The sequence below is a fragment of the Suillus fuscotomentosus genome, assembly GCF_016647785.1.
Source record: "Suillus fuscotomentosus strain FC203 chromosome Unknown F5891scaffold_145, whole genome shotgun sequence".
NCBI classification, from domain to species: domain Eukaryota; kingdom Fungi; phylum Basidiomycota; class Agaricomycetes; order Boletales; family Suillaceae; genus Suillus; species Suillus fuscotomentosus.
In genome coordinates, this window is record NW_024539657.1 from 88,938 (window position 1) to 101,174 (window position 12,237).

Consider the following 12,237-nt stretch of genomic DNA (forward strand, 5'->3'; position numbering starts at 1 on the left):
ACTTAACTATTTTGCGTCAAAGTCCGGTGAGTACTTGACATAGCGACTCGCGGAGTCGCACCTCACAGGTACCATCACACCTGTCTTCAACTCCGAAACCTGTGAGTATGCTATTCGGGTCAAAGACGCCTTCAATCATGAGCCGAATTATCAAATATGTCTTGGGCTCGACTATACTAATCCCTCATCATGTTCTCCACTCATATTCTCGCTTCAGGGATATCATGCATCGTTGCCCTGGTTGTCGTTGCGCGTCTGACTCGCAAACGTGCCTACCCTTTACCTTTGCCGCCTGGCCCCCCTCCGTTACCATTTCTCGGTAACGCGCTGCAACTGGATACTAAACGACCTTGGCTCACATATACTGCATGGGGAAAGACATATGGTTGGTAGCAGACCGGTGGCCCCTTTACCAAGCTCTTAATTCATCTCTGATCATAGGGAAAATCATTCACTCCTCAATATTTGGGATCGACTTGATTATCATAAATTCTGAAACTGTCGCGCGGGAGCTGCTCGACAAGCGTTCTGGGAATTACTCTACTCGCCCCATTATTCGCACCAACGAATTGTATGCATTGTCGGGTTTCATTCAGTTTGTCCTTCATTCACTGACGATACAGAGCCGGAGTGGATTTCAATACTGTGCTCCTGCCATATGGCGAGACTTTACGGCGATATTCCATCAAGTCCTCAGGGCCGAAGTCTCGGTCTCATACTACGAGATGTACTCTCGCCACGCAAATGAGCTAGTGGCTAATCTCTTGGATGGCATTGGTGACCCGCAGCATCAGACTGAAACGTTCGTACCTGATCCAGCGATGTCGTAGTGATGTATGGTCCAGTTGACTATCAATCTTTGTGACAGATACACGGCGTCCCTAATCATGGCTGTGACATATGGATACCATGCTCACGGACATGAAGACCCATTTCTTTCCCGCGCACGCGAACTTTTTGATATTGGCAATCGTATTGTTTCTCCCGAGAAGGCTGCCATGTTCACAGCCTTTCCTTTCCGTGAGTGCCTTTATCGAAGACATAATTTTGAACATTCAACACAAGGCTGCAGTCGAAAAGTTGCCATTCTGGTGCTTCGGTGGAGCATTTTCCCTGATCGGACGCTGTAGAGAATTGGCTCAACAGCTTCTGAACGAGCCCTTCAATGAAGTAAAGGCACAGATGGTACGTTTGCGCAGAGCTGTGGATGGAAATTCGCCTGATCTGATTGCGTGAAGGCAAATGGTATTGCTTCATGCTCATTGGTCGCTGACTTTCTCAGTCAAGCTCACGACGAGGCTGATGAAGACACCATGAAGGCTGTTGCGTTGACGGGATATTTAGGTAAGAGGTTTTTTGTTACCAGGACAAAACTCATCCATTGACGGAAGTACGGGATCTTAGTTGGCATGGACACAGTGTGTCGCTACTTAAGCAGTCCTGATCCTGATTTGATGTCCCGCACTGCGCAGACTGCATCCACATTGCAGACATTCTTGCTGGCCATGGTGCTCTATCCTGACGTCCAAGCTCGGGCTCGCGCAGAAATTGATCAAGCTGTGAAACACGATAGAATGCCGTGCCTTGATGACAGGGCGTCAATGCCCTACCTTGATGCCATCCTCCGCGAGGTCCTGAGATGGTATCCTGTTGCTCCCTTAGGTCAGTCCGCAGTAATATAACTCTGTTTGAATGTTCGACCACTTGCACAGGAATTCCACATGCGACGTCAAATGATGATGTTTACGACGGGTGCTTCATACCCAAAGGTTCGAAGTCGTATGTGTCGAAGTTGTCTTTGACTAATCCACAGTTTAATCAGGTGCAATGGTAATGGTTAACCAGTGGTATGTCATGGTGGAGTGCATGTAACGGCGGCTTGAGCTGAGCGTGGCTCAGGGCACTCTCTCGGGATGAAGACATATTTCCCGATGCATCGCGCTTCGATCCTAATCGCCATCTGACAGTCGACGGGAAGCTGAAGGACCCTTTCGTCAACCATTTTGCCTTTGGTCATGGCAGGTAAATATTCCGTACCTGCTATCATTTTCAATCATTCACTGACCCTTATTTCAAGGCGTACTTGTCCTGGTAGGATTATTCGTGGTTGATCTGGCAGTGCTGAAAATGATAAATTTCCTTGGCAGGTCGCTGGTTCGCAGAGAATAGTCTGTGGACCGCAGCTGCTGCCATACTCGCCGTCTTGCGCATCGATCATGCCAAAGACTCAAACGGAAACCAGATTGAGGTGAAGCCGGAGTTCACCACCGGCGTGGCGATGTAAGTGGCCTAGTATGTACTCGAGAACCTGCAGCTAATTCTACCTAAGTCACCCTGAACCATTTCAGTGTTCGTTTGAGATTGTGAACGGAGCGAGAGAAAGACACCTCCGAGCGATGATTTAGACTTCGTTTGTACTTGAGGTGGTGTGTGATGTAATAGTACCACGGCGTAGAGTGCACTGGATGACACGGTCTGCGACTTCTGTCTCTGGTCAACGAGAGAATTGCTTTCGAATTCGTTGAGTTTTCAAGAACGTTTCAAAAATCTTGTAGCACGGCGCAACTACCCTGAACACCGTTGATCGGTTCACAGGTCCCTCCCCGTTGCAACATTGGCTTCCCTGAATATCGGTCGACCCATGGACTCGTTTGAGATTGGGTTATGCAGTTGAAGATGCTATAGAAAGTCGTAAGATTAGATGTAATATGCGATCCCCGACAATCCACAGAGAGACCAGTCCAGATGCATGGCCTGAGATATTGTCCAATTATTCAGGGTGCTGATGTGGGCATCCAGTGAGCCATATCGCAAGAGTGGTTATGCCAGCCAATAAACAATGCTGCAGCAAAGAATATGCTGAAGAATGAGCCAACTGCTACCCTGCTGTATTTCTTTAGAAGCATCCCAAATTTGAAATACAAACGCGACCCGTTGCTTACCTGCCTGAGCATGTCAAATGATTTGTTCAAGTCTCACAACGACATCCTCCGGAAGAGAGCGACTATTTTGAAACAGGAAATGTGTTTCCAGTCAATATTTGGAAGGGTGTGTGAGAATGTGTGAGAACGTGATTCGACATCATGATACCCTAAAGAAAAAACACCCTGACGTGGCTGCACGTTATCCACCTATGAATTTTGGCCTTGTATTATCCACCGAGTTGTCCACGTGGATAACTAGACAGATTTCCACGGAACACCTATAGTCTCTATGATATGATATGTACGGCTTTCGATCCAGCGTTTGTCGTGATCAACAAATGCATAGTAGTAGCCGGACTCCTTGGCATCCTTCATAAGCTTCAACGCTAGTTGATACATGGGGACAAGACGATGTCTGCTCTGCGCAACTTCTTTTTCGTTGAGGGACGTCTAGGTCGAGGGAAACCGATTTTAGTCAAGGCATATACAACGTTGTCGAACGCGAAGAGACACAAACGGAGGACTGTCCAAGACTACATAAATATTGTATTTCATGACTTGCCACTGTAAACACAATTGATTGGAAAAAGGACGACCGAAGGTGTGCCCTTGTTAGTACTGAAAACTCACTTATATGAGTGGGATCATTCAAAAGGGCAGTTGACGTACTTTGTGTAGGTGATTGAAAAACGAAGACCTTTTTGGGTGCTTGAGCGGCTCCCAACCCGCTATCGGAGTAAACTCTGCACTAGACAATTTCAATTTTGTGGCTGGCTCTCTATGCTTACTCTGAACTGTTAAAAATGCCTTTCTTAACCTCAAGGTCAAACCTGGCGTACTGTGGATATAATTATCAGCAACTCGTCTCGTTCGATTGGGTGAAGACTCAACGCTAAACCCCGCCGTGGCTCTTGACAAGTTCTCTCTTTTGTGTTGATGACATCTTGCCAGCACCGGAAAAGTCGCAAGAAGACAGAGAGAAGAATTTTGTATGAGCCAGATGCAGTCTTCTTGACAATGAGCCGCAACCAGGCGATGAAGATGCGAATGCGTCGTCGAGACATGATCACATTATGGTAATTTGAGCAGATTGTCATGACGAAAGCTAGCTGCGTAGTGGTAGCAGGCTTGCCTCCTGCGCTGGCGACGGACATTGACCAGGGCGGTCTGTACGATAAATACGCTGAAAAGAAGACAGGGAACAGGGCAACACCTGCGACATGGACGCTGAGCGCTCTGCCAGTTATTCCAGTATAAAGTCATCAGATGAGTGAATGAGTGCCACTGCCTAGTATTTCTGCCCTCCATCTCTTAGATGCGTGGACTATCATTGATGTTTTTCTTTCGCGAGGTTGTCATGGTCGGTTGTTGTGAAAAAGTTGCGACTAACGAAAGCCAAGTGATGCGTGCTGAATGCACGTTGTCGGGCTGGTGTCCAGACTCCAATCAGGGCAGAATGCATGCAGTGCCTTCGTTGTCAGTGGAGTTGGCAAGGGTGAGATAGCAGATGACACCGAGAGAAAGCAAACACCGTTGGCGTCCGCTTCAATACCACGGGCGACTATGTAAACAGGATGGAAGTGGAGAGAAACGTGCAGAGCCACTTCAGACACTATTTACGGCATTTGCAAACAACGACTGCCTTGCAATTGGGATACAGCGATTAGGCCTCAACATTAAGTATTTGAAGGCGGTAACGGAAGATAGAAAATTTATATGATATAGTACATCCAGTGTAATCATCCCCACACAGATAAGGTTAGGGTATAAATAGAAGAATCTAATCATCCAAGGGAGGCATCCGATCCCCACTCACATCTAACTCTACGTTTGCGATTCTCTTTAACAATTGATATGCTGCATCAAGATCATCATTGACGATAACGTAGTCGACTGAGCCAGGTTCACGAGCATAGTCGATCTCTCTACGTGCGATTGCGAGACGACGCTGGATGGCATCTTCAGAATCTGTGGCGCGACCACGCAACCGCTTACTTAGCACGGTCATGGAGGGTGGGGAGACGAAGACAATTGTGGCATGCAGGGGCGTTTGCTTGATCTGTTGGACACCCTAGGATGGTTATCGTGAAGACCGGCCTAGAAGGAGAAGTCAATGAAACGTACCTGAACTTCAATATCGAGGATGCACCGCTTGCCTGTTGCTGCGACATCTTGTACAGCTTGTATGGTAGTGCCATAGAAGTTGCCCGAAAATTGGGCGTGCTCGATGAAGGCGGCCTCAGAGATGAGTTTCTTGAAGTTATCGGTTGTGGTAAAGTGGTATGCTTTGCCGTCTATCTCACCAGGACGTGGAGCGCGGGTAGTATCTTTGGGATGGGAACTAGTTAAATGACAGTGTGAGAGGGTTAAGAAAAAAAGCCTCCGTACGAGAGACACTGAATCCAAAAGAGTTTGGAAATTCTTTGATGAGACGGTTGATGAGAGTGCCCTTGCCTACTCCCGAGGGCCCAAATACGACTAGAGGAGGTATTGTCATGGAAGAAGTAATGAATGCCTAAAATAAGTCTGTGACAGAAATTAAATAATTACGCATCAAACAACGTCACACGAAGCGTGACAGGAATATCTGCCTGAGACGACCACGACGGACACAACGCACAACCAAGCTTACTTCTCTTCCCTACCCCTCATATAATACCCTATGGGCGCCCTTTGCTGTCGACCTCAGGTATCCTTGCCTTCATTCTACCTCGAACTAACTCATTCATCCTTATAGCCGGTCGATTTTGAAGGCGACGTTAATCTCTTTCACTTTGTTCTCTTGAGATGTGTCGGAAAGGGCGCCTTTGGAAAGGTCGGTATCCGTCACACCTCAGTCTTCGCTGACAAAACGAACAAGGCTTTAGGTCCGAATGGTTCAACACAAACAGACCAGAGAGTTGTATGCCTTGAAATATATCAACAAGACAAAGTGCGTAAAGATGAAAGCAGTTGCAAATATCATTCAGGAGCGAAAATTACTCGAGGAGGTTAGTATCTTGCCATATCGTCTTTACTTCCCACTTATCCCACCCAAAGATCGACCATCCATTTGTCGTTAACCTTCGTTATGCATTCCAAGATGATGAAAACTGTTTCTTCGTCTTGGATCTCATGCTTGGTGGTGACCTTAGATGTACGTTGCCCTCGTTCTCGTCGTCCTCTTTGCTTAGCCCGTTTCAACCCAGTTCACCTCGAACGGTTAGGCTCGTTGCCAGAGGATACAGTACGCTTCTACGTTGCAGAAATAGCTTCAGCTCTAGCCTTCCTTCATGAGCACAGAATCATGCACCGGTATGTATAAATCTGATCCCGGATCTATTTATCCTTTCTTAATTATCTCACCAGCGATCTCAAACCGGATAACATCCTCCTCGATGAACGGGGACATGCACATCTCACAGATTTCAATATTGCTGTTCACTTTAGCGAGCGCCGCATGCTTACTGGCATTGCAGGTAGCATGGCTTACATGGCTCCCGAGATTCTCGCTAAACGCGGCTATACTTACCCGATCGACTGGTGGAGTCTGGGCGTTTGCGCATATGAGCTCCTCTTTGGTCGGAGACCCTTCCGCGGCAAGACAAACGCCGACTTAACCCATAGCATCAGCAAAGACAGCTTACGCTTTCCCGACGACGCCGATAAGAAGTGTTCGCGAGCAGGCATGATGGCATTGAAAGGGGTGAGTTGGTCATACCGCCTGTTATCTTGTGCTGATTTCCCTCAGTTCTTGGACCGTGACCCTTCCAAAAGACTGACATGCAAGCAAAACGATGGTTATGAAGTAATGCAACGACACCCCTGGTTTCAACCGATAGACTGGGCGGCACTTGAATCCAAAGAATTACCACCACCGTTCACTCCCGATGTGGGTCCTTCTTTAGTCCGAATAGTATCCACTTTCTAAATCCCTTCGCAGTCAAAGAAGGCAAACTTTGATGCATCACACGAATTGGAAGAACTGTTGCTTGAAGACAATCCGTTGAAGGCTAAAGCACGGAAGACACGAGATGTTAACACGCTGAGCACCGAAATGAGACAAATGGAAGAGCAGTGCGCACTTTCACTATGTTTTTCCTCGCATCCTTCTAATTTGACATAGGTTTGCATCATATGACTTCAAGAAGATGCTCCGGCGATCATACTATCCCCAGAATCAACAGATCGTATCAACCATCACTGCAACTTCCTCCACAGGCGGACTCGTATCAAGTCGACCTGTAACACCCGTAGCAGACTCACCGGTCGAGGGCGTCAGCGTCGTACATGAGCACGACGAAAGCGAGTTTGATGGCGATGATGTCCGAATGGAGAAGATGCCTCGGGTCCTGGAGAAGAACTACTCGTGATCCGTACCCCACCCCAACCCGCCAGACGAAATGACGACCGCTGACGATGTATCTGCAAATATTCCCCCATGTACCTTGTCGATATGTACGGCACCCGATTCCCACACATGCCCCATTCACTCATTTCGGGGACCTAATCTTGGTTGCTGTTGCTCGCTTTCCTTATCAACTCACTTCAAGTGCGCTGCTCACCGGATACCTTCGATTTGTTCTAACATGACACATAACAAGTCCGTTTCTGACACTCATCGCCATTTGTTCTATGAGCTTTCCGTTGTAGTTTATTGGATTTTCTTTGGCTCTTCTTGGTTTTTGAGGGGGTCGAGTCTTTCTTTCAATTCATTTTCCAGTTTTTCGTCTATTTAGCGCTAGTTTGCTGGCTAGTCTGTGGTGGATTTACATGCTATACGACGCCTGGACTTGCGTATACTATCAACCCATTAATAATCGCGATTTGTTGCTGTAGGGTCCCGGGCCGTCACAAAGATAGCTTACTAAGCAAACACACATCAGGGCAATCGCTCCAGCGTAAACATGTTCCTTGCTGTTCACATCCACTGACCACGCTTCCCAAAAACCATGGCCATGGCGGGGCTCATCTCCCCCAAACCGCTCTCATACCTCCAGCATGCTGGACAGTTCAACCCATACCAGCAACAGCAACAGCAGCAACAGCAGCAGCAGCGCCTAGCGGGGTCTGCGCTATCCGGATACTCCGACACCCACACCCACACTCAGAGCCATACGCCATCCCTGCACCCACACCAACACATCATGGGTCTTCAAGAAGAGAGCAAAATATATAGTCTAGTCATTGACCTTACGGATCCTAATGCGCGCGAGGCTGCATTGCTGGAGTTGAGTAAGAAGAGAGAGCAGTATGAGGAGCTTGCGTTGGTGCTTTGGCATTCCTTTGGTGGGTTTTTTTGATTGAGTTTTGTTGGTTTACTGGCGCTCATTGATGTTTAATGTGGTGTCGCACGCTGATGATTGGAATGTACAGGTATCATGCCAGCGCTATTACAAGAAATAGTATCCGTCTACCCCCTCCTCTCCCCTCCTAACCTCACAGCACACGTATCGAACCGAGTGTGCAATGCCCTTGCGTTACTCCAGTGCGTGGCTTCGCATCCGGATACGAGACAATTGTTCTTGAATGGTGGGCTTTGTGCTTGGGTTGGGTTGGTAGGGTTCGGGCTGACTTTTTATTTATGACAACAGCGCATATCCCGTTGTTTTTATACCCGTTCTTGAACACGACCTCGAAAACGCGGCCGTTTGAATACCTCAGACTCACTTCCCTAGGCGTTATTGGCGCCCTCGTCAAGGTTCGTCTCTTCCTCTCCCTCTTCCCCCTCACCTCCCCATATCCCCCTTCGATTTCAAATTCAAATCCTAAACAAAATCTCACGTACCCCTAGCAAAACGACAATAACACAGTCATCCACTTCCTCCTCTCAACCGAAATCATTCCCCTCTGTCTCCGTATAATGGAAACGGGTTCCGAGCTCTCCAAAACAGTCGCCATCTTCATCGTCCAAAAGATCCTACTCGACGAAACAGGTCTTACGTACATTTGCCACACTTACGAGCGGTTTTATGCCGTGGGGACGGTTTTGAGTAATATGGTGAATCAGTTGGTGGAAACGCAGGCTGTTAGGCTGCTGAAGCATGTGGTGAGGTGTTATTTGAGGCTTAGTGATAATATGAGGTGGGTTTTGTTTTGTTTTGCGGGTAGGCGGGGCTGATTTAATTTACAGAGCGAGGGAAGCGCTAAGGGCTTGTCTCCCTGAACCGCTGCGTGATCAGACGTTCAGCGTGCTTCTCAAGGTTCGTGTGCACTCTTCAGCAGAGAGCATTGCTGATACTGATCAATAGGGAGACATGGTCACCAAACGATGTCTGACGACTCTTTTAAACAACCTCAACGAGCAGTGATGCCCACGCTGAAATAGATCTATCAAAACGACCCACTTACGAATCCTAAAAATTCGGACTACTCCCATGAGATCTGATGCTTCTTTTTTTTCCGAACCATTACGAACTGTCGCCACCTCTCAACCGACTGGTGATTGTATGCGCACTTTTGTGTCTCTTGTACCAACGCAGGCCCTTGCTATCTAAATCTCTTACTAATTGATTATCTGAGTAGAGCATTGCATTTGTATCTACCTTATGAATACCTGAAATTCACCGAGGTGCGGTTCTCGAGCGAAAACGGTTGTCTTTGCTTGAGTGACGACGCACTGTGTGCACGTGAAAGCTGTGATTGGGTCCACGTCGGCGTTCTTTGTTCTCACCGTGCCCTGATAACATGCTCACAAGTATCCATACATATATTAGGTCCGGACATGTTAAAATAAGTCCCCGGAAAGCACAACAGCGTTTAAACCATATACTATTCAGAATCGTTATCGTTGCAGCTGCGGCAAAGACAACCACCGTCGGTGTCCGTTAACGCATCTTCATGCCTGTCCCAATCGACCAAAACCGTTGTCTGAAGTCGTGCCACATCATCGCACATCAGATTCCTGCACCTCGTCAGTCGGAGCGTGTGTATGCCGACACTACGGCCGGCTCGGAGCACAGTGAGAACCTGCTCAAGAAACAAACGTTCCTTACATCCTAAATTGATATTCCCAAGCTCTAAAACGCGAAGCGAGGGATACGCTGGATGGCTCTACTCATTTCTGACCAGGAGCGCAAGGAGCAAGCCTTGAATAGGGGTGTCGTCCAGATGGATACTTTTGAGCTTTGGAAGGTCTACTGACCCCGTGCGCCAAAACTCTGTAGTATCGAGGCCGGGGAATGACGCAACCAGATGTTGGATTTTGCGATGCGGGACCACACGACAAATGTCAAATAAGATGTCTGGTTTTGTGATCCATGAATTGTGTAAGAATGCAATGGAGAGTCGTATATGACTGTCACGAGGGGCCCACGGATGCTCAGGTATTGACGTACTGAACCGGAGTGTGAAAAGGTCGTGCAAAAGGCTGACACGTAGGGACCGAATGACGGGAACAGATTCGTCATGATTCTTGTGTATTGGCCGAAAATAGATCAGCAAAAACTTTGAGCGCTTTCGATTTTCGTGAGGCTTAGGACAACCCAGACATCAACGGGAAGGACTAGATGTAAAAAGAAGGATGTAGCAATGTGGATAGTAGAGTTAGACAGCTCTACCCTTCTCAACCGAGGGAGTGCAACTTGATCGAAGGGCGCGTCAGAGTGTTTGGAACTTCGAGGTTCAAGCGTAAGTAGCTCCAATTCAGGCATGCGTCTCAGAGCCGAGAGGATTTGCGACAGAGGACTACGCTTAGGGGACAATCCTATATGAAGAGAGCGAAGCCCACTGAAAATACATGATGTCCAACTGAAGTAGCATTGCACGAGCTGGACGCTCCGAAGTCGGGGTGCTTCTCCTTGAAAAATGGTGTCCGATATGGGCTTAGCGAATGTCGCGTTCCCAAAGACCACGAATTTGAATGTATGAAGCAACGGTGCGGGTAGCGATGACAAGCAGTCCAAAATGCGATCAGCCTCCGGTGGAGATGGACACAACTGGAGAAATTTGATTCGAGGCAACTGTAAAAGAATTTTCTCAAAGCCACATTGTCGTAGCGGTTTGGGATCATTGTAAATGACGACCAGGGCAGCTTTCTTCGACCTCTCCAGCATGGTGGCTAGCCACTGAGCAGAGACGCCATCGATAAATGCCCAAAGAGTCGAGCACTCGAGGGCGGTTTCGCGCCAGTGCCTGCAGAGTGCAGACGTGCGTGGCCGCCAGACACGCAGGAGCACCGCGAGGGTTGGATACGCCCATATAACTCTCCTCCTCTGATACGATGTACATAAATATATTCGCAAGAATCTCGACTGGGAGATGGGCGAGAGTATTCTTTTGAAAGCGGAGGGCGGGCACAGACTCGGATGATGAAACCGTGTCTTCGCCAATGTGAGCGCCGCACTGCTCAATGAGGGCAGTCTCGCTTCCATCTACAGAAACAGAAAGTGTCATCGACAATCGATGAGGACCTGTGGAAGTAATCAGTCTAGTTCTTACAAAATTTCACAGAGAAAGATTACCTGTCGTTGTTCCAGAGTGAGTCTCCATGTGACATAAAAGTAACGGATTGAGTTGAGGGCGAGTGGGAGCTAGTGATGTTCCTGCAGCTGTCGATACAGATATAAAGAATGTGATTCAAAATGAGATAAACTGTTCTATTCATCAGATCCTGTACAGGAACAAGTAACTAAATCTCGAAGGATAAAGGCGTCAGCGGTGGCATGGCTCGGACAATGTACAAAGGGCGTACTAATAGCGACCCTGCCTGAATTAGTTCCAGGACAAAGAGGCTGGGTGCAAACTTCTCTGGTAAGCCAAGTAGCGTGCCAACCAGGGTCTTCGTGTTCCTTCAAGTGTGTCCTGGTCAATTTGTGAATGAGAAACGAAATGCGTTCCCTCGTTCTCACTGTGCCCGGCAACACGGGCCATCAGTGAACCCGTGAGGAAAGTAGATAGCAATAAATAACAATATATAGTACATAATCGCAAGAACTAGCATAATTTTGCTATCGACAATCACATTGTTATGTTTGACCTTATAGAGGAAAGACGCGTCCCTGATTATCGTATAAAATGTTATGAAATGCCATAACGAAGGGAGGTTCACAACTCCGAAGCATCAAATAATTGACGTGAAAATATAAAGCTTTACAATGCTTTATCTAATTGCAAAATTTACATGATATCTGCGAGAATGATACTACCTGGAGTAAGTTAGACAGAACTACCAAAAGCGCCAGCATGACAGATTGCCTACAACAACCTGCCATTTTGTCACCAGTACAAATTATTCTCATCCTCAGCACTCGTTTTGTGAAGCAAATTAATTTTATTTATATTTAAATACTACATATGTAGTTACAGGACAAAAAGAAAAAGGAAAAGATAGCGG

The 12,237-nt window shown here is 47.4% G+C and overlaps 5 protein-coding genes across 5 annotated transcripts; 3 read left to right on the forward strand and 2 right to left on the reverse strand.

Moving 5' to 3' along the window:
- Window positions 1–189: 189 nt before the first annotated feature.
- On the forward strand, window positions 190–2,284 carry F5891DRAFT_1198248 (cytochrome P450; the record flags this gene model as incomplete). The annotated part of the gene is made up of 11 exons (XM_041368602.1): window positions 190–385; window positions 442–802; window positions 869–1,020; window positions 1,073–1,185; window positions 1,239–1,344; window positions 1,405–1,662; window positions 1,713–1,769; window positions 1,823–1,847; window positions 1,900–2,022; window positions 2,078–2,091; window positions 2,148–2,284. The coding sequence occupies 11 exons, from the start codon at window positions 190–192 to the stop codon at window positions 2,282–2,284; spliced, it is 1,542 nt and encodes a 513-aa protein (XP_041217704.1).
- Window positions 2,285–4,548: 2,264 nt separating this feature from the next.
- F5891DRAFT_1154394 (P-loop containing nucleoside triphosphate hydrolase protein) lies at window positions 4,549–5,426 on the reverse strand. The gene is made up of 3 exons (XM_041365200.1): window positions 5,313–5,426; window positions 5,049–5,251; window positions 4,549–4,995 (listed from the first exon to the last, which is right to left on the reverse strand). Exons 1-3 carry the CDS (start codon window positions 5,419–5,421, stop codon window positions 4,705–4,707), a joined length of 603 nt encoding a protein of 200 aa, XP_041217705.1. The 5' UTR covers window positions 5,422–5,426; the 3' UTR covers window positions 4,549–4,704.
- Window positions 5,427–5,504: 78 nt separating this feature from the next.
- On the forward strand, window positions 5,505–7,761 carry F5891DRAFT_1072378 (kinase-like domain-containing protein). Its single transcript, XM_041363313.1, has 10 exons — window positions 5,505–5,613; window positions 5,662–5,739; window positions 5,792–5,914; window positions 5,964–6,060; window positions 6,113–6,218; window positions 6,273–6,609; window positions 6,655–6,795; window positions 6,847–6,980; window positions 7,030–7,455; window positions 7,508–7,761. Exons 1-9 carry the CDS (start codon window positions 5,587–5,589, stop codon window positions 7,274–7,276), a joined length of 1,290 nt encoding a protein of 429 aa, XP_041217706.1. The 5' UTR covers window positions 5,505–5,586; the 3' UTR covers window positions 7,277–7,455; window positions 7,508–7,761.
- F5891DRAFT_1072386 (cell differentiation family, Rcd1-like-domain-containing protein) lies at window positions 7,743–9,538 on the forward strand. The gene is made up of 6 exons (XM_041363314.1): window positions 7,743–8,192; window positions 8,280–8,435; window positions 8,498–8,604; window positions 8,698–8,987; window positions 9,037–9,106; window positions 9,155–9,538. Exons 1-6 carry the CDS (start codon window positions 7,856–7,858, stop codon window positions 9,212–9,214), a joined length of 1,020 nt encoding a protein of 339 aa, XP_041217707.1. The 5' UTR covers window positions 7,743–7,855; the 3' UTR covers window positions 9,215–9,538.
- Window positions 9,539–9,660: 122 nt separating this feature from the next.
- F5891DRAFT_1213810 (uncharacterized protein) lies at window positions 9,661–11,393 on the reverse strand (the record flags this gene model as incomplete). The annotated part of the gene is made up of 4 exons (XM_041369259.1): window positions 9,661–10,316; window positions 10,394–11,036; window positions 11,071–11,314; window positions 11,366–11,393. The coding sequence occupies 4 exons, from the start codon at window positions 11,391–11,393 to the stop codon at window positions 9,957–9,959; spliced, it is 1,275 nt and encodes a 424-aa protein (XP_041217708.1). The 3' UTR covers window positions 9,661–9,956.
- Window positions 11,394–12,237: the final 844 nt, after the last annotated feature.

Bases quoted from the DNA above. Each gene is read 5' to 3' on its own strand.
- F5891DRAFT_1154394 (XM_041365200.1), bottom strand. From the start codon at position 5,421: ATGACAATACCTCCTCTAGTCGTATTTGGGCCCTCGGGAGTAGGCAAG. The intron at 5,252-5,312 runs GTACGGAGGCTT...CCCATCCCAAAG, and splicing joins TTTTGGATTCAGTGTCTCTC to ATACTACCCGCGCTCCACGT. The intron at 4,996-5,048 runs GTACGTTTCATT...TAACCATCCTAG, and splicing joins TCCTCGATATTGAAGTTCAG to GGTGTCCAACAGATCAAGCA.
- F5891DRAFT_1072378 (XM_041363313.1), top strand. From the start codon at position 5,587: ATGGGCGCCCTTTGCTGTCGACCTCAG. The intron at 5,740-5,791 runs GTCGGTATCCGT...ACAAGGCTTTAG, and splicing joins GAAAGGGCGCCTTTGGAAAG to GTCCGAATGGTTCAACACAA. The intron at 6,981-7,029 runs GTGCGCACTTTC...AATTTGACATAG, and splicing joins ATGAGACAAATGGAAGAGCA to GTTTGCATCATATGACTTCA.
- F5891DRAFT_1072386 (XM_041363314.1), top strand. From the start codon at position 7,856: ATGGCCATGGCGGGGCTCATCTCCCCCAAACCGCTCTCATACCTCCAG. The intron at 8,605-8,697 runs GTTCGTCTCTTC...ACGTACCCCTAG, and splicing joins TTATTGGCGCCCTCGTCAAG to CAAAACGACAATAACACAGT. The intron at 9,107-9,154 runs GTTCGTGTGCAC...ACTGATCAATAG, and splicing joins CGTTCAGCGTGCTTCTCAAG to GGAGACATGGTCACCAAACG.